Raw genomic sequence first — 20,423 nt, 5'->3', positions numbered from 1 at the left:
GCCGAGGTAAATGACACAATTCCACGGAGCCCTGTGTTTGGCTGCACTCAGAGTCGTATCTGGGGGGAGCCAGCAGGGGGGACACAGTCAGGCCACCTAATGCGGCGGTCCGCAGTGTCTGACCCAGCGGCTGCAGCTTTCCAGAACTGGGAGTCAGCCGTTCTCTGAGCCGGCATCTATCAAACTGACAGCCGTCTTTTAGATGTGAGTAAAATTGAAGCTCTGATTGCCGGTGACAGCAACGTCAGGAGTGTATTCATGTCATGTGATCACGCTGCTGACGTCACTTGCCGAAGCTGCAGAGGCACACATTGGTGGTAAGTGTTCCAGTGGAACTGAAGACACCAAAGATCGATTGTAACGGCGTGAGTATGGGGGTATTTACTGTGTGTGTGTGGGGAGATTTAACGTAACTAGGCTGGGGAAGATTTACCGTGTGTGGGGATATTTATGGTGTGGTGGACATTTAGTGCAACAGGGCAGGAGGAGATTTTTCTGTGTATGGGGGTATTTACTGTGTGGGGAGAGTTCGTGTAATGGGGCTGGGGGAGATTCACTGTGTGGGAGGAGGATTTACTGTGTGTAGGGGTATTTACTGTGTGGGGAGAGATTTACTCTGTGTGTATTTACTGTGTATGGGGATATTTGCTGTGTTTGGGTGTATTTACTGTGTGGGGGAGATTTACTGTGTGTGGTGGGGGAGATTCAGTAAAATGGGGGGAAGATTTGAGGACAAAAGTTTGGGGAGCAAGGAAGGGACAATTGCAGACACAATATGGGGAGTGGGAGAAATTTGAAGACAATATTAGGAGCAAGGGGGGAGATGGGGTGCATGTATGAGGAAGCAGTATGGGGGAATGGGTGCAGACACAGTTTGAGCAGCTAAGGCAAAATATATGCGCACACAGTATGGGGATCTTGGGTGACGGGATGGGTGCGCACACAATATAGGAAGTTGGGGGATATGTGAGGAAGCAGTATGGAAAGTGAGAATGTAAATGTGTGAGAGGATTATTGAAGAGAATAGTGCGAGGAGACAGTATGGGGGAGAAAAGGGTGAGTGGCCACAGAATAAAGACTGAGTAGTGTGGGGGGGGTAGCATGTGGGAATAGTGTAAGGTCACAGCCAGGAAGGGGTAGTAAGCTAGATTTACCTCTGGCTGCACTGTTCACATGCCATAGTTGAATTGTTACCACTGTAGCATGTCAATAAAGAACGGGCAGCGCAGACTCATTTTTGCAGCGGCAGGGTGGAAGTACAGCACATTTTGATACTTTTAAATAAAGCAAGCCTGATTCAGAAATAAATTAGAAGACCCATGTAAATTCCCCATCCATCCCCTAGATTTCAAGTATGAATGTAGAAAAAAAAACAAGACAATATAAAGGGAGTCAGATTGCTCAACTGTGCTTTTATTCTGTGAAGAGCGTGCCAGGTATAACTCCAGAAGAAGCTACTAGCCCCATGCTAGCTGGAAAGTCCTGTATATCATCGGGGGTTTGAGTGATAGAGTTTCAGTTATGATTAGAAACTTGGACAGCTAAATACTTCCTATGTAATCACTGCTCACAGGACTGTAAAGATAAATGGATGCTATAATGTTTTTCATAATACAGTCGTTATCTTGTTTTACTGTATTTCAGTTTTGATCAAACTTACCGTTTTGGGAGCTCTGGACAAAATGCTGCAATGCAAGAATGCTTTCGAAAATAGAAGTGTTAATAGTTTATTTTTTTCTCAGGAACAAAATGCAAAGTGAATGAATAAAATATAAATCAAATTAATATTTTGTATGGTCGCCCTTTCCCTTCAAAGCAACATCAAAGCATCAATTCTTCTAGGTACACTCACACATTTTGTAAAGAAACTCAGCTGAGAGGTTGTTCCAAACATCTTGAATAACTAACTACAGATCTTCTGTGGATATAGGCTTGTGAAAATCCTCATGTGTCTTCATGTAATCCCAGACAGACTCAATGATGTATAGATCTGGGCTTTTGGGGCCCATATCATCACTTACAGGAATCCTTGATCTTCTTTACACTAAAGATAGATCTTAATTATATTGACTGTATGTTTGGGGTCCTGTCCTCCTGCAGAATGAACTTGGAGCCAATCAGAGACCTACCTAATGGTATTGCATGATGGATAAGTATCTGCCTGTATTTCTCATAGATGGTGGGGGTTTGTGAAAATTCTGCGCTGCTGTTGGGTTTATTGGTGAATCCAGGTACACATAAATGAATTTGCGGTTTGATATTTGTCTATGCGTTTCAAACTATACAAACTTCTTGAAGACAGAAAAACATATACAAACAACATAATGCAGACACATATATAGGGTTGACATTTCAAATAATGGTGCCAAGAAGATACATGATGTGTTAAAGTTCATCTGGTAACATAGTTTTGAAGGCTGAAGGAAGACCTTATTTCCATCCAGCTCAGCCTATTTTTAGTGCAGTTGTTCTGCATTGTTGATCCTGGGGAAGGCAAAAGAGTAGAAGCCAATTTTCTCCTTAGGGAAAAAAATTCCTTCCCCTAAGCTGGGTCAACCATCTACCTATAATATTATGTTATTCGTAACCTTCTATACTGTTACTCACAAGAAAAGCATCCATTCCTTTCTTAAATTCATTCAGTGAGTTGGCCATCACCACTTCCTCAGGAAGAGAATTCCAGAGCCTCTCTGCTCTTACCGTGAAGAACCCTCTTCTATGCTGGTGCAGAAATTGTCTTTCCTCCAAACGAAGAGAACGCCCCCTTGTTCTTGTCACAGTCCGTACAAACAGTTCATTGGAGAGATCTCTGTATTGCCCTCTGATATACTTGTACATATATATTAGGTCTCCCCTAAGTCTTCTCTTTTCTAGAGTAAATAGACCTAATTTTGATAACCTTTCTGGGTATTGTAGTGAACCAACTCCATTTATCATTTTAGTAGCCCGCCTTTGAACCCTTTCAAGTTCAGTAATGTCTTTCTTGAGCACCGGCGTCCAAAATTGCACACAATACTCCAAGTGTGGTCTGACGAGTGATTTGTACAGAGGGAGAATTATGTTTTCATCTCGTGTCCCCAGACCTCTTCTAATGCATCCCATGACCCTATTTGCTTTGGTGGCAGCTGCCTGACACTGGGCACTCCAATTTAGCTTCTTATTGACTAAGATGACTAAGTCTTTTTCCATGTCTAATTTCCCCAGCAGTTTCCCATTTAGTAAGTAATTGTAGCATCTGTTTCTCCTTCCCATGTGCATACCCTTACACTAATCTGTGTTAAACCTCATTTGCCATTTTTCAGCCCAATTCTCCAATTTACTCAAATCTGTCTGTAGTTGCAAACTGTCCTCCTTTGTGTTAACTACCTTACATAGTTTTGTATCATCTGCAAATACTGATGGAGTGATGGAGAACAAAGGGCTAATCAAAGAAAGGTGGGGGGGAATGATACGAAATATGCAATCATTATTGAAATTCTATTAAAAGAAATTGCACACAGAAATTTTTGATAGCATGTTAATGCTGCTTGGAGAGAACTCTTTTTCAGTTTGTTTCATCATAAGATTCTCATCATCTTCATTATTCATTATCAGTAAACTTCCAGTTTTATCTTCTGTCATCACAGATATCTGTTGTTATGTAATGGATGTTGTCTGCTGATTTTTGTCCTATTGTTGTGATCCACGATAATAAATGATCAGACATTTGTGATGGTTATGAAATGGTAGATGACTAAAGTGACCCTCTGTAGTGACAATCTAATACACAATACTCCCATGCTTTCATCCCAAAGCTGCTCCCTGTCTAGTAATCCGTACAGGACAAGCCATTTAATCTGCTTGTCATCATGTCATGGGACTAACAGACACCACAGGCTCCTGGAAGGGGGATTCTGGTGAAGTTGCAGTAACTTTTCTTCTGCTCAAGAGGAAAGACTCAGCAAATGTAAGTTTTAACCCAAATTTATCATTTCAATTACTTATCAGTGGAATTACTATCACACATCCTCACCAAAGGTGATAGAACTAAATATTCAGATAAGAAATAAAAAAAAAATACATAATTAAAATTAGCTGTTGAACAGGTAGGAAAACAGGAGAAGATAGTTTGTGTAACTGCTGGTAGAGCTCATGGAAAATGACCTTGTCTCTAGTTAAGGAGTTACAGATATGTATTAAAATTTAACACCCTGGCAAAAATGTAACATCAATTTAAAGTTGTTTTTTTTTTACCTGTATGTGTTTCTGTCCTGCATGTTATTGTGCTGTATTATTATATATGGGGATCATAGATCAGTGATTAGTATGTAGATACAGATCACCACATCTAATATATGTATGTTGTTCATCCTGGTTCTTGGGCAATCCACTCTACTATGCACGGATAAAGCTTGTACGGTATAAAGCAGCTTTGTTCAAAGTTGTGAGAAGACATTTTGCAATCTATAAAAGTTAATTAAGATCAAAAATACTTTGTTGTGACTTCATTAAAATAGTAACATGGGCATAAAAAGATACTAACGCGTTTCGAGTTTAGCCGACTCTTAATCGACAATTTCATATCCAATCATTAATGCTACTTGTATAAATGTACTATTGTCTACAATTGTCACTTTTCTTATGTTACACACCATTATCAAGTGTAGGGTATTTGTGTATCATTTTAGGGGATGTGTTTTGTCCAATGGGATTATCAAAATTTTTATTGACAAAAAATGCAGTTGGAGCTGCTATTATGTATCCCATAAACTGCTTAGTTCAATCATTGGGATGTTATGAGCTAATTATCAATATGCAGCTTTCCATTTCCAGTATCTCATAGGACACATGGGATGATGATTCATGCGAAACATGGATACGTTATAGTAAGGTGATCTTTCGGGAGATTTCACAGAAAAAATTGCTGCTTGGTTATACTACCTTTTCATGCTAGGGATTACAAAATCATAATGTTATGCATGGGTATGTAATATTTTGTTCTAATAAAATGTGTTATCTATTCTATTATTTCTAAACTCTGTTTTTTGGTGATTCCTTTGTATCCCCCTTCATACTGCACCCACACACACAAATGATACACCATTTGAAAGGTAAACTTGCCCCCTTCAGCAAGAAAATAGCCAAACAAACCACACATCCACGATTTGATCAAAAAATACAGTTTAAACATTAATTTTCATAAACCTGCAGTAAGAAAAAATGACCTGCAGGTGGCACCACAGTACCTCAAAGCACAATACCAACACATTTGTATACATGCACTGCTTTTTTTGGTGATTTCTCCGCACCACACACACAAATGATACACCAACTTGCTCCCTTCAGCAAGAAAACAGCCAAACAAACCACACATTCACAATTTTATCACTAAATACAGTTTAAACATTCATTTTCATAAACCTGCAGAAAGACACAATGACCTGCAGGTGGCATCTCACCCAGAAAACATTTTTTGGCCTCTGCTTATCAAAACATTATTTATTGTATTACCAATCTACATATATAAATACCTGTCTGTGTTCATCATCTCATGAAATACATTTACATTTGACCAGCTTGCTTTTTCTGAAATTGCCTGCACCCCCGACCACCAATATGTGAAAATTTCGCATGGGCCAAGTTAGTTTATTATAATATTGCATAATATATTTAGACATGAGAAAAAATTAGACTAAACAGTCTGGGAAGGCAGCAAATTTCCATATTAACTCATACTGGATGGTAAAATTGGTGCATAGTATGCACTATTGTCTAACTTTACCCACTCTTTGCTTACTTTTTGCCACTTTTTTGCATTTAACTGTCGCTGTACATTGGTTCAATTTATCTCTTTCTATTTATCTCTATCTCTATCTATCTATCTATCTCTTGTTACAATCAAAACTATTCAATCCTCATTGCAAATTATTCTTAGCAAAATGTATAAATTTTCTGCTGTCTGCAATAAACCAATCAAACAAGGACAATTTAAATAACTGAGCACAATTAATGTAACAAATTCAACACAAAATACCAATTTTAATGATTACTGCAGACTCAGAAGTATTCAACCCCTGAATAGAATCCCTCATAACAAAACACATTTGCAAATCAGGTGCTATTGCAAGCATTCATCAGATGTGCATGAAATAAAACATCAAATACCTGGACTGGCTAGAGGTTTATTGACTTTGGAAATTTGCATGTTAGAAATATGGTTAAGTCCAGAAAGTAGTCAAAAAGGTTAGGAGAATCATTGCCATGCACAAGCAAGGAAAATAATACAAACATATAGAAAAGGTATGAATGTTCCTAGAGAAACACTTACAAGTATAGTTTGCAAGTTTAAAGTTACTAGTATACTGGCTACACTACCTGGTCATGGCATAAAGAGGAAAGTATCTCCGGCTGCCACCAGGTTCCTGAGGAGACAGGTAGTCAAAAACCCTCAAGTGACTGCAAAAGACCAGCAGCAAGATTTGGTGGGAGCGGGCACTGAGGTTTCAGTTTGCATAATAAGGAGTATACTAAACGCTGATAGTATCTACACTCAAATTCTAAGACTTACACCTTTACTGGCCCAAGAACACAAGGAAAGTTGTCTCAAACTATATAAAAAAAGCCAAAAGAGTTTTTCTGTGGAGCGATGGAACAAAACTGGAACTTTTCAGCAGCACGTCTGGAGGAAGAAGAATAAAGCATACGTTTGAAAGAACATCTTGTCTACAGTGAAGCATAGCGGTGGCTCGGTAATGCTCTGGAGCTGATTTACTTCCTCTCCACTGGAAAGATGCAGCGTGTGGAGAACAAAATGGATTCAATCAAGTATGAGAAATTCCTGAAAGAAAACATTATGTCTTGTGTGAGGCAGATGACGCTCAGACATTCAGGACAATGATCCCAAGCATAACTCAAAGTCCGCCAAGACATGGTTTCAGAAAAAGTATAGGAGGATTTTGTAGTGGCCTTTACAGTTGCCTGCTGCAGCGGTTGCACCACTTCAAATCCCAGGATTTTACTGGCCATTGTCTAGGAGAAATAAGCTAAGATTCCTCAGGAAAGCAGTCAGAACCTGGTGTCTTGTTATGGATTATATTTTCAGCAGCTCTTAACAACCAAAGGTGCTGTACTAAAGACGTCTATCTTTTATCTAACACTTGTATTCCCCACAATGTAGAAATTCTTTTCTTATAACTTTTCATTATGCAGTTCCCATGTTATTTGTCATAGAAATATATAAGGTTTTTCCACTTGGGTGTGGAGGTGTACAATACACAGTGACACTGTGCAATCACTGCTGACAGAGTCAGAACACAGTGTAATAGGAAAATGTTAATATTGGCAATTGGCAAATTTTTTATACATTTTGAGGAAGGATAAAAAAAGAAACACACAAGCAGATATCTATCTATATACAATCACGGCCAAAAGTGTTGACACAGTTGAAATTTTTCCAGAAAATGAAGTATTACTCCAAGAAAATTATTGCAATTACACACGTTATTTCCTTTGTGTGTATTGAAACAACACAAAAAAGGCAAATTGCTCAAAATGTCACACAAAACCCTAAAAATGGCTTGGACAAAATTGTTGGCACCCTCAACTTAATATTTGGCTTAGAATGAATGTTACCCGTCACACCAAAACATAAGTTAGTGATGGGTCAAAGCTTTATTGAAAAGTTGCTGCTGTGCTGCAAATTAGCAGTTGCCACCAGCAGTTGCCCCACTTTTTGACTACATGTGGGGTATCGCCGCACTTATAAGGAATTGGGTAACTAACTGTGGGGTCCACTGTTTGGTGTTACTTTTTGCAAAAGTGAGAAATTTGGGGCTAAAAAAGATGTTAGAGGTAAAATGTAAAGAAAAATAATAATTCCACTTTCAATAATTCCTCTGTAGTGAAGGGTTAAAAAAATTCCCAATAAAAGTTTTAAAGGATTTGAGGGGTGATGTTTTTAAAATGTCATCACTTTTGGGGGGTTTCCAATATATAAATTGACACAGCAAAAAAGGGGGCAGCAGTATTTACCGGACCCGGTCTCAGAGCTAATGCATTATCAGGATGCAGCAAACCCATGCAGTAAATAGTAGATGGAGGTAACACAGGTGCAAAATACTGATGAGACAACCACTCACAACCTGCAAATTCATGGAGTGGGAAAGTGCTTAGTACTAAAATTGCACACAAAAATGCTTGTATAGGGCGCTGGACACATACAGGTAGTACACAATATCTGGCTTACATCATATTAGTGATGCCCATACTGTTAGATTAAGCGGGCTACCCAGCACTATATAAGTGCAACCCATGAGGACAGACACTCCAGTTTACAAGCCCGATATTAATGGGCCTGGCTGCAACCTGAAAATTTCCAATATATAAGCCCTTCAAAGTCCACTCTCCCTGTGGGTCATGGCACCCGCAAGGCATAACAGTAAAATCAGCACTATAATATGGTGTTCCTTCCCTTCTGAGTTTTGCACTGTGCCTCAAAAGTAGTTCCCAATTGCATGCAGAGTATTGGCGCAATCAGGAGAAATTGGACAACAAACTGAGCTGTATATTTTTCTCATTAGTCCTTATAATTAAAAATTTGGGGCTAAAACAAGATTTTAATAGTAAAAATGTAATTATTCATTCTTCACCGCCCAATGGAATACATTTCTGTGAGGCACATGTGGTGTCAACATGCACCCCTAAATGAATTATTTGAGAGGTGTAGTTTGTAAAATGAGGTTGAAATTGCACAACAAATTGTATGGAAAATTTTGCTCCAATACCCTTGTAAAAATGAAAAATTTGGGACAAAGCCAATATTGTTTAATTTTCACAGTTCAATGTTATAAACTTATGTGAAGTACCTGTGGGATCAAGGTGCTCAATACAACACATCTAGATACATTAATTAAGGGATCTAGTATCCAAAATGGCATCACTTGTACTGTGTTTCCACTGTTTAGGCACATCATCAGCAAATTTTGAGTTCAATAAGTCAAATAGCGCTCCTTCCTTTCTAAGCCCAGCAGTGCACCCGAACAGTAGGTTTTCCCCACAACGTACTCAGGAGAAATTGCACAACAAATTGTATGGTCCTTTTTCTCCTGTTACCCATAAGAAAATGCAAAACTTTGGCATTTTTGTGGGAAAATGTGATATTTTATTTTCACAACTCTACGTTATAAACTTCTGTGAAGTACCTGGGGGTTCAAGGTGCTCATCGCAAATATAAATACATTCCATGAGGGGTCTAGATTCCAATATGGACTCACTTGTGTGGTGTTTGCAGTGTTTAGGCACATCAGGGGCTCTCCGAACAGGACATGGCGTCTGTTCTCAAATTCCAAATATCAAAAGGTGGTCCTTCCTTTCTGAGCCCTGCCGTGCACTCAAACAGTAGTTTTTTCCACATATGGGGTATTTATGTACTCAAGGGAAATTGACCAATAAATCTTAAGGCTCATTTTCTCCTGTTACCTTTGTGAAAGTAAAAAAATTGGGGCTAAATTTAAATTTTTGTGAAAAAAAAGTAAAAATGTTCATTTTTTCCTTTCACAGTTCATTAATTCCTGTGAAGCACCTGAAGGGTTAATAAACTTCTTGCATGTGGTTTTGAGGACCTTTAGAGTTGGAGGTGCAGTTTTTAGAATGGCATCACTTTTGGGCTCTTTATGTCATATAGGCCCCCAAAGTCACTTCAAATGTGATGTGTCCCTAAAAAAATGGTTTTGTAAATTTTGTTGGAAAAATGAGAAATTGCTGATTAATTTTTAACCCCTCTAACTTCCTAGCAAAAAAGAAAAGTTTAAAAAATTATGCAGATGTAAAGTGCACATGTGGGGAATGTTATTTATTATCTATTTTATGTGGTGTAACTATCTGATTTAAGGACATAAAAATGTAAAGTTTGAAAATTGCAAAGTTTTCAATTTTGGATATTTTTATAAATATACGCAAATGATATCAACCAAAATTTATCACTAACATGAAGTACAATATGTCACGAAAAAACATTCTCGGAATCACTGGGATCCACTAATGCGTTCCAGAGTTATTACTACATAAACTGACACTGGTCAGATTTTAAACAATTGGCCTGGTCATTAAGGTGAAAATTAGCCCAGTCGCTAAGGGGTTAAACCTGCATTTTGATGGCACTAATGTTTAACATTCTATCTTGCAATGTTTTGGCACAGTCTGAAGTGACACACAGAATATTTGATGTGTGCTGTTTGTGTCTGCACCTTGTCACTTTCTGTTAAGGAATAAGATCAGATTTTGACTCAGCGTGAGATCTCTGGCTTCTGGCAGTAAGAGTTCAATGAGGCTAAAACTCTGAAAGACGAGCTTATTCTTCTCATCCCTGCCAAATACTAAACAACGCCGGATTTGTAAGAGGGGATAAGAAAAGACTCAGGTGTTCCCAGACTAATGCTGAGCAGATGGTGCAAGATGTCACGATGTCACCGAGTGACATCACATTATATTCAAAGATGGTAATAAGGTACGCATTAACTTATGAAGGGCTGAGGGAGGAAATTTGATAGACAGAGAATTACACAGAAACCTTGGGGCAGTATAGCAGAATTCATCTCGGACGGTTCCTTTCCATAAGCCTGTGTATAAGGCCAGCACGGGGCCTCAGTGGTTAGCACTGTGGCCTTGGAGCGATGGGATCCTGGGTTTGAATCCAACCTTGGACAACATCTGCAAGGAGTTTGTATCTTCTCCCCGTATTTGCTTGGTTTTCTCCCACACTCTGAAGACATACTGATAAGGAATATAGATTGTGAGCATCAATGGGGACAGTGATTATAATGTCTGTAAAGCTCTGTGGAATATGATGGAGTAAGTAGGCATAAGATTTCTGTGATGATACACTTTATAATACAGCTATATAGGGGTCATTTAAAAAAGCAGAGCTCTAAATAGGAATAGTATTCATTCTGGCCAGTTTATGACTTGTATCCTAGAGTTTTTCATCTCTAATTTTTAGTTGTCTCTGACCTAGTAGTTGGAGACAAGATGGTTTTCATGCACAGTACACAGATACATGAGGGATTCCTGCTCTCCCATCTATAAGTAATACGTTTGCAGCAGTAGTAGCATGGAGGACATTATACAGCAGTACTGGGTAGTTTGGCTTTACAACCATCACTGGCACAAGATAAGGTCATAGTAAGACACAGCAGCACGTCATTTTACTTTATCAACTCATTTATCGGGTGTGTCTTTTTTTATCGTTAAATCATGTTTCTAAGGCCGGAGTCAGACTTGCGAGAAACTCGCACGAGTCTCGCATCTCAATACCCGGCACTGCCTCCGGCACTCGGGACCGGAGTGTGCGGCTGCATAGAAAGACATGCAGCCGCACACTCCAGTCCCGAGTGCCGGCGGCAGTGCCGGGTATTGAGATGCGAGACTCGTGCGAGTTTCTCGCAAGTCTGACCCCGGCCTAACGTGCTCATACCACGACTAATGACAGTGCTATGTCCAAAATGCATCAATTTTTGCCTTTCTGCCATACTTTTAATGTACCTGGAACCTTTTAAAGGACACTTGTCATTTAAAATATGGGGTAATCTGCAGGTTTATTGCGTTCTGACACCATGTCGTGCTGGCACTGAGAGCCCCGCTGCTGGGAAGAAATAAAGGAAAGGCCAAAGGGCACCAGCGCATGCGCAGTACAATATTTTGCTGCGTCCTCGGCAGGACAGAGAGATGTACATTTGCACAAAAGCACAATGACACTGTGGATGCCTTAGGACGCATCATCCACACGAAGTAAGGAAGGAGATCATAAGAAGAGAGGAGGAGCTGGATCAAGACCAGAGATGCCCATCAGACCGGATCACGCCATCTGTAAATATAGCATGCTGTAATAGAGGGCTTACAGATGCTGGTGGTACTTTATATGGGAAAATTTGCTGACAGGTTCCTTTTAACATTAACACCTTGAGGACATTGCCATTTTCAGTTTTGGGGTTTTTGTTTTTTTTGTGCTACACATATAGTAGCAGGAGCTATGCGTAGCAGAAATCATCATGTCGGTCGGTGTTCATAGGAGATCTGCAATGACAAGCATAGAGGTCTCCTGCAGATTCAAATCAGTGGTTATGTTCCTGGAAAGATGCGGGCTCAGCGCCGGAGCCTGCATCAAATACAGGGGTACGACCCATGATGTATCTATATGTCATAGGTCATGAAGGGGTTAAAGGGTAGTAGATAGAAATAATAATTGAGAGTCCTCAGTGTCTCATACTTTTCACTGACTAAATGAACAGGTGATGATGACAAATTGCAGCCTTCCCGATTTACATATGTAATGCTTCAGATATCATATGACACTGATATTGTATAACAGCATGTCTGCTAAAGAGACCTGAGTATTCTGGAAAAGTGCTATTTGTTATCACCTTGTTATCCACTGCTGAAGACTCACAATTTTTATTACTAAAGTAACCGTCTCCATTAAAATATTAAAATAAAACCTGGCTATAAGTGAGCATTGTAAATACTGCAGTCACCAGTAGATGGCAGCATAGTTCTGCATTTCACTGATCACAGAACTATATAAAATAGGGTCACAGCGAAGCTCACCACAGAAAAGACTGCAATTCTGAAACTTTTAATATTTTATCTCTATTTTCAATGGGTGGTAACCTGTACTGGCACAAGTAGAGTTTTATGGGTCACCGGGACAAAATTTGCATCGGGACCCCCTCACACCAACAGCAGGTTGCTCATATGAATGGCGTTAGAGGAGTCTATTTTTGTTGTCTAACCTCCCCTTTCCACAGTCCCTGGCTGCCATATCATCCCATAAGGTTCCCACGATCTCGGGGGAATCACGATCTTGCGTCTCGGTGTCTGCCTGTGTAAACGGGCATTGAAACACCTGCTGATCGGTAATAAACTCTCAGCTGTTTGGCAGAACTTTTTACATTCAAACTTTGAATAGAAACTTTTTTTTTCATTCTCTGAGAAAAGCAGAGCATTTAAAGAGACGTAGGACGACAGCAAACATGTCATGATAAAATAGGGCCTCGCAGTCCTAGGAGATTGAACCGGCCAACATCTGCAAGGAGTTTGTAAGTTGTTCCCGTGTTTGTGTGGGTTACCTCTGGGTTTCCTCCTATACTTCAAAGACATATAGTGATAGAGAATCTAGATTGTGAGCCCCATTGGGGACAGTGCCAATAATGTCTGTACAGCACTGTGGAATTAATGATGCTACTGTATATAAATGAGTAAAATAAATCAATAAATACATGTGAAAGGTTTTTCTGTCACCATGGAGACTTACTTTATTGTGTGCTAAATTTGCTCCAGAGACATATTTGACATATTTCTCTTTTTTAGTAAAGGAAATCACAGCCTTTTCAGCTTTTGATCTACCCAAACTCCAGTCCTCATGGCCCCCGACACTTCATGTTTTCAGGATTTCCCTAGTATTGTAATGGTGAGAGAAACTATGGCACTTTCTGATGCCTCAATAATAATGCCATCTCCTGTACAATACTAAGGAAATCCTGAAATCATGACGTTTTGGGGGCCGGGAGTTTGGGAAACACTGATCTAGCGGAACAATATTGTGGTGATTCTTAATGCACTTATGATAGTTAACGCGGCAGAGTTTACCAACAGATGAATGATGTAGATGGGTTTCAGTGTGCAGATAAATGTGATGTTCCTTTGGCCATAGAATATATGAAATATTCTCTACTACTTACTAAAGGTCCATAAACCAGATATAGATTTTGTCCGTTTTCTTGTGGAAGACCTGTGTCTAGCTCCGACATCCCACAGAACACTATAGTGCTGCCACCACCACATATAGTAGCAGATATCATGGAGTGATTTATCTAATACTTTTAATTCTGAGAGTAAATGATTCTAATTATTTAGACTATAATTTGCATTTGGCAAAGTATTTAATAAAATTACATGGACAGAGAGCAGAGAGTGTTATGAATGGGTCACAGAGGAGGATGGCAGGAACAGGCTAAGCCACCAGAAGACCAGAGAGGTTGGTAACTAAGCGGATTGCAGACCCCTGATCCTACCAACACAACTAGCAGTAGCCGTGGAGTGTTCCTACGGTGCCCTAGACGCTTCATCACAGCTGGAGAACTAACTAAGCCTAAAGACAGAAAGGTGAAATCTAAACTGCCCCGGAGCAGATTCCCAAAGAAATAAACAGCCCCCAAACATATATTGTCGGTGAGACAAGATGAGACACAAACACAGGCAGAGAATAGACTGAGCAAACAGTGGGGCCCAAGCTGTCTAGACAGGACAGGACAGAAAAGATACTGTCTGCAATCACGCACAAAACCCTAAAAAAGTCCAACACTTCTGATATACAAAAAACCTGAGGCCACTCGACCTCACCCCCGCTAGATCAGCACTCTGGTAGAACCTGGAAGCAAAGCAAAAAGATACTAACATAACAGGGGACTGAACAAGCTGTAGCATATGAAGCAGGGCCCAGCGCTGCCCCCAGCAGGGAGCACTCTGAAACCCTAGCAACAAAGCAGAAAGCAAAAAAAAGGCACAACCAGATTAGATGCAAAGGATTAGCAAAAGAATCACTTAACTGAACCATGCAGATCAGGCAGGGGATAAAAGAACTCCAAATGCACAAGGAGGAAAATCACCAGCAACCTTCAAGAGCAGCCAGCTCAATTATATGCTCCCAGCCAGTAATCCCAGGTTCCCTTCGGCTCAGAAATCCCAGCAATGGAATTCACAACAAGAGAGTATTAAACCATGTGAGACTGAGTCAACTCAGGAAAAAAATTACTAGCATACAAAAACGTAAAGGCAACTCTTCATACATGATTGTGGAACAGGAATTAAAAAAATGCTAAATATATGAGCATATGAATATTTGGGCCAATTTTATCACATAGAAGTGGCCTTAGATTAAAGCACCTAAAGATTTTAGTTTGGCCTCATTGATTCTAAATATTATTTTAAATATATTTAGCATAGATCTAGTGAAATAAAAGATAAGTTTTGAGTGTCATAACAAGAAGCTTGTGGGTCCCATTGCAAAATCTCCAACAAGGCCCTCAACAATCATGGGTTGTAGGCATGGTTTTCTCGTATGGCACATGGGACCATTTGGGACACCCTAGGTTACAGGCCAAGTGCAACTGCAACCCCTCCTCTCACTACAGTTACGCCTCTTCTTTAAAATCCTTAGATAAAAAACACATCACATTTACTTCAATGTGATCTGGGCTTCAGCACCTGAGACTGGCTGCTACACATGGTACACAGCTGCGCTGCTCCAGCTCTGTACACCCTGTACAGCAGCCCACCACGGGAGCTGCAACCAGCTGATAGATGAGTGTGCAGAGGACCGTATCTCCAGCCATTTGATATTGATGACCCATCCTAAGGATAAGCCATCGCAATTAAAGTCCTAGATAAATCCTGCAGTAGTTGGTCCCCTGTGTCCTTTCAATACAAGTAATGGTGCCATTTATTTCTTTCCCATAGATATATGTGTTAAAAATGTCAATGATCAGTGACCAGGCTAATTTGGATGGAAAACATCTCTATCAGCTCGCAGGCTGCATTCCCACAGCAGGTAAAGAATACACGTCTATACTTTGAAAGAAATGTGCAAAGCGCAAGATAGTCTTACCGAAGAATGAGAGATAGAAAGATAGGGGTTATATGCTCACCTTAAAGAGGTTTACACTACTTTTACATTGATGGCCTATCCTTGGGATAGGGCATCAATGTCTGATCGACCGGGGTATGACACCCGGCACCCCGCCAATCAGCTGTTATCAGTGCCAGAGGCCGCCAGCTGGAGGTACTCACTTGCGGACCTTGGCCACCTACTTGTAGTGGCCAGAGCTTGTTACTGCACATTCGCCTCCAATTGAATTTAATATTAAGCAGATGTGTAAGACTCTGTGGTGGCTACTAGAAGTACACGGCTAAGCCCCACAAGTACTTTTGGCTGGCAGTCACCGCTGGCACCAATAATCGCTATCGGCGGTGGTGCTGAGTGCCGGACGCTGGCCGATCAGACATTGATGCCCTATCTCAAGGATAGGGCATCAATGTAAAAGTAGTGGACAGCCTCTTTAAGAGGTTGTATGAGACACATTCACTATGTAGCGTAAATGTCAGCTGCTGCAAAATCCACAGTAATCAATTCATATGTAAAAAAGCAGGAACAGAGGATTTCAGATACACTGCTGATTCCAAGATCCGAAGATAGTTAATTGAAAGCGGTTGATTGTCAACGCGTTTCAAATTCAGTAACAACTTAGTAACAAGTAATGTCGCTATATAAATAAATAATAATAATAACTCCTTCCTCAGGAAAACTACATATAGTTGGAGTCATTACTGACTTTGAAACACGTTGACAATTAACCTTCAATTAACCATCTTGTTTTCGGATCTTGGAATCAGCAGCGCATCTGAAATCCTCCATTCCTGCTTTTTTGTACACTTATATATTTTGAGAAAGATTCTTCTTACTTATACAGAGATTAGAGATGGGTGGACACCTGGATGTTCGGGTTCGGCCGAAATATTACAAAAGTTCAGCTTCGGGTGCCAGAACAGTACCCGGACCCGAACCCGGACTCCATTCACTTGAATGGGGGGCCCGAACATCCAGTGTTTGCTGTGCTGTCATGTGCATGGCAGCACGGCAAACACCATTTCTGATCGGTGGGGAAATCATCCCCTCCAGTCAGAGAGCCGTGGTTGTCACGCTGTCAAAAGACAGCGTGAGCGCGCCGCTTAGGCTACTTTCACACTTGCGTTTTTTGCGCTGCGTGCGCAGTGCAAACGCGCATAAAAAATGCATCATGCGTTTTTTATGCGTTTTCTTGTTTTTGGCGCATGGTCTTTGCAAAAAAAGCACGAGTTTTTTTGCACTGACGTGCGCATGACCATAGACTTTGATGTGTTTTTGGGTGAATTTTGTGCGCATTGCATGCGCATACACTTTTTTGAGACAGGTCGGACGCACAAAAGATGCAACAGGATGCATTTTGTGCACCCGGGCGCACATTACAAAAAAACGCATGCGCATACAAACGTGTACAAACGCATGCCAACGCGCACCCATGTAAAGTATAGGAAAAACCGCATGCGCAAAAACGCAGCGCAAACAAACGCAAGTGTGAAACCAGCCTTAGCTGTGATTGGAGGTATAAAGTTTACCTCCGGTCACTGGTGTCAGCTGATGGGACTACTGATCCCATCATCAGACACCTGCAGCCGTTAATAACCGTGAAAGCAGGAGCGGCGGATGGGAGTATTCATCTGCAGCTCCTTCGCTGTAAATAAATAATATAAGAAAACGGCGTTGGTTCCCCTGTATTTTTGCTAACCAGCCAGACAAAACTCACAGCTGGGGGCTGCAACCCTCAGCTGCCAGCTTCAGCAAGGCTGGTTATCAACAATAGAGGGGTCCCCATGCTGTTTTTTTTAAATTATTTAAATAAATAATTTTTTAAAAAACAGCGTGGGTTCCCCCCCATTTTTGACAACCAACCTTGCTAAAGCTCACAGCTGTGGGATGGTATACTCTCCATTACTAAGCCATGGGGTTGATGTCACCTGACAATACAAAGGTGACATCAACCCCACATGTATTACCCCACTTGCCACCGCTACAGGGCAAGTGGGAAGAGTCTGGCAAAGCACCAGGATTGGCGCATCTAATAGATGTGCCTTTTCTGGGCGGCTGCAGGCTGCTATTTTTAGGCTGGGGGTGTTAATATCCATGGCCCCTTACCAGCCTGAGAATACCAGCCCCCAGCTGTGAGCTTTAGCAAGATTGGTTGTCAAAAATGGGGTGACTCCACGCCGTTTTTTAAAATGATTTATTTAAATAATTAAAAAAACAGCATGGGGACCCCTCTATTCTTGATAACCAGCCTTGCTGAAGCTGACAGCTGAGGGTTGCAGCCCCAGTTGTGAGTTTTGTCTGGCTGGTTACCAAAAATACAGGGGAACCCACTCTGTTTTTTTTAAATTAAATTACCGTATTTACAGCGCATGAGCGGCAGATGAATACTCCCATCCGCCGCTCCTGCTCTCACTGTAATTAGCGGTTGCAGGTGTCGGATGATGTGATCAGTTGTCCCATCAACTGACACCAGTGACTGGAGGTAAACTTTATACCTCCGATCACAGATGAGCGCTCTCCCTGTCTTTTGACAGCATGGGAACCGTGGCTCTCTGACCAGTGGGAATGATTTCACCGCCGATCAGAAGGGGTGTTTGCCGCGCTGTCATGCACATGACAGCGAGACAAACACCCGGTGTTCTGGCAGCTGAACCCGAACAGTAACACGGAATTCCTGGTGAAGTCCGTGTTCGGTGTCCGTGCCCGAATAGTAGGTGTTGGGTGCGAATGCCGAACTTTACTGTTCGGGTTCTTCCATCTCTAACAGAGATCAATTCTAAGGCCGGAGTCACACTACAGCGAGATACGGCCAAGTCTCGCAGGTTAAAACCAAGCTCTGGCACTGGCACTCCGGAGCGGAGCGTGCAGCTCCATGTATTGCTTTGCGGCTGCACGCTCCGCTCCAGAGTGCCAGCGCCTAGAGCTTGGTTTTAACCTGCGAGACTCGGCCGCATCTCGCTATGTGTGATCCCGGCCTAATGCTTAACAAAACAGTGGTTTCCCATGCTAAAGTCTGGATGGCCTCCAACACATTCACACAGTGTGTTTAGATTCCAGCACCATCCCAAACTGCTGATATCATTCTACTTAATCAATGTGCATATCTGGGTACAAAATGAAAAGAGTAGTGCCATGTAGTTGGTAAGAAAACAAGTATAGACTGGCAAACATTTCTCATTTCTTCTATTATTGCTTTTTATTAGTCATTTTTGTAACAGTTATAACACATATCGTCAGATATAGAAAACCAAAGCACAGGGGTAAAGGGAAGACAAAGATAGATAGATGATAGATAGATAGATAGATAGATAGATAATGTATAAAAAAAAGCACAGCAGCCCTGTGTGAATTCCAAGACATATAGTGTCTAGTGTTTATGGGCATACATGGATTGGCCAATTGGTCAGGTTTTTTTTGCATAGATAGATAGCTAGATAAAGAGATAGGTTGATATTTAATACTTGAACATATAACTATACATTGAGACGTCTTAATAAATGATTACTTGTATAAAACACGAAAAGCGATAAATAGATCAGTACATAGGTAGATACAAAAACATATACTGTATATAGATAGATAGATAGATAGATAGATAGATAGATAGATAGATAGATAGATAGATAGATAGATAGATAGATAGATAGATAGATAAATAAAAAAAGCAGCACAAAAATACAATAGGGTGCAAAAGCCTTCCAGGCATGTACCAAATCTTTACAGTAGATCCAAAAAATGATGAAGGCAGCACACCAATAGATGAAATTTCACATGCAGTTCATTGGCCCATGTGCAATGTTTCAGTCCCAAGTGTGGACTGCTTAAGAAAGGTCCACACTTGGGACCGAAACGTTGCACATGGGCCAAAAAACTGCACATGCAATTTCATCTACTGGTGTGCGGCCTTCATCATTTTTTGGATCTAGATAAATAAATAGATAAATAAATAGATAGATAGAGAGATACACCATGCATGTTATTTTCTTGTCTATTGACTTGCATTGCTGTTTTTTAAAAGTGCAGCATGTCACTTCTATCAGTCTTTTTACTTTGCTTTTTTCCCCCCTATTCAGATAAGTGAGGCTGAGTAGCAAAAAGAAATTACATTAAAAAAAGTACAGAAAACAAAAATGCAAAAGCACACATTTTATTTGCCAAACTGTTGCTGCAGTTTTCTGGCGATTATCTTAGTTTTTTCTGTAGAAAAAAAAAAACAGATTAAACGCTGGGTGTAAACCTACTGGGAGCATTCACAGTGTTTTTGCAGTACATATTAGTTTTACATCACAGTAGGGTTCCTTGATGTACACCATCTAGAAATGCCTCTGATGTATGCCAGCCTTAAGGGCCTGTTACACATAGCGATATCGCTAGCAACATCGCTAAAACGTCACCGATTTTGTGACGCAGCAGTGATATCACTAGCGATATCGCTACATGTGATACTCACCTCCGACCGGCTCCCCCCACTGGTTATCGGTGATCGCGCGAGATCGGCCTGGTCCATTTCTCGTCGTCGGCTTCCTGCTGGCGCCGACAAGCGAGCCAAGGACGCGGGCAGAAGACGGTCACCCTCGCCGCGTCTGACAGGTGTGTAAGACCGCCGACCGCTGCTGCATCGCTAGTGAGATCTGCCTGTTTGGCAGCTCACTAGCGACCATTTAGCGATGCACCAGCGATCCTGACCGGGACATATCGTGGTCGGGATCGCTGGTGCATCACTAAATGTAACGGGGCCTTTAGTTGTATAGATGACTGATCTCCTATG

At 41.0% G+C, this 20,423-nt stretch overlaps 1 protein-coding gene across 1 annotated transcript in view; it reads left to right on the top strand.

Annotated features, from left to right (window-relative positions):
* The first annotated feature begins 3,667 nt into the window (after nt 1-3,667).
* SAMD7 (sterile alpha motif domain containing 7) overlaps nt 3,668-20,423 on the top strand; it is a 79,810-nt gene continuing 63,054 nt past the window's right edge. The window contains 3 exon segments of the mRNA XM_073578905.1: nt 3,668-3,950; nt 4,642; nt 15,490-15,580. Of these exon segments, the coding sequence (XP_073435006.1) occupies nt 3,730-3,950; nt 4,642; nt 15,490-15,580 (313 nt within the window). The 5' untranslated portion in view covers nt 3,668-3,729.

The sequence above is a fragment of the Dendrobates tinctorius genome, unplaced genomic scaffold, assembly GCF_039654945.1.
Source record: "Dendrobates tinctorius isolate UK_male_01 unplaced genomic scaffold, ASM3965494v1 ptg000060l, whole genome shotgun sequence".
NCBI lineage: Eukaryota > Metazoa > Chordata > Amphibia > Anura > Dendrobatidae > Dendrobates > Dendrobates tinctorius.
The sequence above is the reverse complement of the archived record's forward strand: the minus strand, read 5'-3'. Positions and strand labels throughout refer to the sequence as shown.